The following is a 3,584-nucleotide window of genomic DNA, read 5'->3' as shown; positions in this document are numbered from 1 at the left end:
TGGGGCTGGAGAGATGGCTCAGTGGTTAAGAGCATTGCCTGCTTTTCCAAAGGTCCTGAGTTCAATTCCCAGCAACCACATGGTGGCTCACAACCATCTGTAATGAGGTCGGGTGCCCTCTTCTGGCCTGCAGGTATACACTCAGACAGAATATTGTGTATATAATAAATAAATAAATATTTAAAAAAAAAACACATGAGATTTACTTTTCGCAAGTTTGGTGTTTTGTTTTGGTAACTAGACTGAACATTGCAAAGAACAGGGTTGTGTTGCAATGTCAAAGGATTGGATGGGTGTACTTGTTTATGCTGTGAAGGGGGAATGCCCCCCATGGGCTCACATATTCAAACAATCAATCCCCTACTGGTAGTAACACCATTCTGGAAGGCTGAGGTACCGTTATGAGGTGGGGCAAGGCTGGAAGAAATGGGTCCTTTAACTTATACAGTCCATACTCTGTGACCAGTTGCATTGTGTTCCTGTGAGGCCTTCCCTGCCACGCATCCCTTCTTAAACTGTGAGACAAAATAAGACTGTCTTTAAATTGCTTCGTGCTGGGTATTGGGTCTCAGCACCAAGGAGTAACTTACTGAAGGTACGTTTAAGAATGGCAGATCCTAGAGACTAGTTAATACTTTACTCACCGAACCATGTTATCAACCCAAAACTATGTTCTTTTTTCTTCTTAAATGATTTATTTTATTTTATGTGCGTTTGTGTTTTGCCTACACATCTCTATATGAGGGTGTGAAATCACTTGGTGATGGATGGCAGACAGTTGTGAGCTGTCATGTGGGTGCTGGGAACTGAACCCTGGTCCTCTGGCAGAACAGGCAGTGTTCTTAACCACTGAGCTATTTCTTCAGCCCCCAAAAGTAGGTTTTTAAAAGTAATTTAGAGCAAATGTCATTTTTAGATAGTTCTAGATCTAAATTAACACACACACACACACACACACACACACACAAAACTGGAGCTAGAGAGATGGCTCATCTGTTAGAGAACTCACTGCTCTTCTGGGGAATGCAGGTTTAAGTCCCTGCACCCACATGGTGGTTCACAATTGCTTGTAACTCCAGTTACAGGGATCTATATCCAAGTAAAACACCTTTATACATCAAAAATATTTTTAATGAAAATATTTTAAAGGCCCACTTTTTTTTGGGGGGGGGGGTTGTTTTTTCGAGACAGGGTTTCTCTGTATAACAATCCTAGCTGTCCTAGAACTAGCTCTTATAGACCAGGCTGGCCTCGAACAGAGATCCGCCTGCCTCTGCCTCCCAGTGCTGGAATTAAAGGCATGTGTGACTGCTCCGCAAAGGTCCAGTTTTTAGTCCTCATTCTAAACCAAATGGAAGCCGAATTCCTAGGGCTGAGCAAGGTCGAACCCTTTTTAAAAGAGGGGAGGATTCCCACCTGACTCAAATAGTCTATCAGGATTGAGATCACTATTTATGATGGAAAGAAACTGACCCATGTATTCTAAAACTGAAGTATCTGATAAAGTTCTCATAACAGTACCAATGAGGAAAACTAATACAGGCATGTTATTAAGATTTAAAGACATTAGTATCATATGGGGTGCAAACGGCTTTCAGAATACAAAAGTATCAGAGTTCTTAGAATTATTCATAAAGTGTAAAAAAGAAAGCATATTAAAATGTCCCCCACTGGCCGGGCGGTGGTGGCACACGTCTTTAATCCCAGCACTCGGGAGGCAGAGGCAGGCGGATCTCTGTGAGTTTGAGGCCAGCCTGGTCTACAAGAGCTAGTTCCAGGATAGGAACCAAAAGCTACGGAGAAACCCTGTCTCGAAAATCCAAAATAAAATAAAATAAAATAAAACAAAATGTCCCCCACCTGTATTTTATCAGCTTATATTGGTATACTGTCTACAGTTCATCCCACTTTATCTAAGTTCACTGATTCTCACAATCTTTACCTGAGATGGCAAATATAATTACTATCATGTCTTACATAAGAAGAAATTGGACTCCAGGTTATTAACACTCTGTCAAAGTCACTCAGCCAGTAAAAGTCTAAGTCAAAATAAAACCCAGGTATGACTCAATACTCCATCCCAGGAGTCTTGGCCCAAAACAAACCTCTGCTCTGGTTCCAGTCATGGGCATCACCAAGTTGATTAACATTGTACCTGTACCCATCTTGATGATGAAAATAGTCATCAGTGCTGAACACGATGCCATCGCGACTCTGACCAAGCAGAATTCTGTTAATAAAAGAAACCATAGATCTATGACTAGATAAAGGAACCACGGGACAAGTTAGCACTGGACACCTGGTATTGACTCCTTAAGGACACTGTAGGCAGATGAGCAGAAGAGGAGCCAATCCTTTCAGATCATCAAGATTTTAAACATCACTTCATATTTCACTCTATCCAACTATAGATATGAAAACCTTAAACCAGCATTTGTACTATGACTTTAAACAACCACGCATTGCTTCCCAAATAACATCAGCTAACATGCATGTTTTAGCTTTCTGTGAATTGGTACTGAAAGCCTAGAACTGTCTCTCTCTGGTACAAGTAACCCAAAAACCAAGAAAGATTAAGTAAGCAATCCATGTGGAAAAACCATATTTGATCAAAGACAGGTTTCACAAACTCACTTCCACTAATCACAAACACAGATGATCAACATGTGAGAGTAAGAAATAGCCTAAGACATAAGATGGCAAACAGCCCGTGATTCTCCAAAGTATAATAAATTTTAGAGATTGGTACATTAAATCACTGTACACTGAACAAAAATTTCTCAGATCAGATCAGTAATAAGTAAGCTCTGCTTTGAAAAAAAAAGATACCATCTTACAATGATATACAGTAAGTAGGGACATAGAGACAGAAAGACAAACAGTAGAAGGTGAAAGCATTCAGAATCCTAGACTACCAGTTCTAACCTAACGATTTTAGCTATTCCATCACAGTATTTTTTCATAAACAAAAAAAAAAGGAAACTAAATCCACTCAACTTACCTTGGTAAATTACTTGTAAATTACTTACAAGTAATTTACATGACATAAACTGAAAGGACAGAGTGTTACTTTTATAATTATAGATGTTCCCTGGTATTAGAAAGGGAGACACACCTTTAACCCTAGCACTCAAAGAAACAAGTGGATCTCTGTGAATTTGTGGTCAGCCTGGTCTACAGAGCAAGTTCCAGCACAGGCTCCAAAGCTACACAGAGAAACCCTGCCCCGAAAAAACAAAAATAAATAAATAAGTAAATAAATAAATACTGCAATTATGTGTGTTTATATATGTGCTGTTTCTAGGTCAGAAAATTAGAAAAGGATCATAAGAGGATAGAGATCTTAAGGAAGGGAGAGGGGGAAAAAATACCTGTGAAAAGGAAGCAGGAGAACTTGAGGAAGGGAGGAAAGCAGGTGGGTAGCGTGAGGCGTGAACAATTATGTATGAGATGCCACAATGAAACTGATAGTTTGTATGTTAGCTTAGAAAGCCTGGTTTTTATTTTATTTTATTTTTATTTTTTTTTTTTTTGTTTTTTTTTGGAGACAGGGTTTCTCTGTGGCTTTGGTTCCTGTCCTGGCA

General features: G+C 39.5%; 1 protein-coding gene across 1 annotated transcript; it reads right to left on the bottom strand.

Moving 5' to 3' along the window:
- Positions 1–11: 11 nt before the first annotated feature.
- LOC126496312 (NEDD4-binding protein 2-like 2) lies at positions 12–3,570 on the bottom strand. The gene has a single exon (XM_050133840.1). It carries the CDS (start codon positions 2,248–2,250, stop codon positions 2,068–2,070), a length of 183 nt encoding a protein of 60 aa, XP_049989797.1. The 5' UTR covers positions 2,251–3,570; the 3' UTR covers positions 12–2,067.
- Positions 3,571–3,584: the final 14 nt, after the last annotated feature.

The sequence above is a fragment of the Alexandromys fortis genome, unplaced genomic scaffold (assembly GCF_014885135.2).
Source record: "Alexandromys fortis isolate MF-2015 unplaced genomic scaffold, M_Fortis_MF-2015_v1.1 scaffold_2657, whole genome shotgun sequence".
In the NCBI taxonomy this organism is placed as follows: Eukaryota; Metazoa; Chordata; class Mammalia; order Rodentia; family Cricetidae; genus Alexandromys; species Alexandromys fortis.
Note: the sequence above shows the minus strand (reverse complement) of the source record. Positions and strands in the feature narration are given on the sequence as shown.

What these genes read in the sequence shown, in the direction of transcription:
- LOC126496312 (XM_050133840.1), bottom strand. Translation starts at nt 2,250, where the DNA reads ATGGTTTCTTTTATTAACAGAATTCTGCTTGGTCAGAGTCGCGATGGC.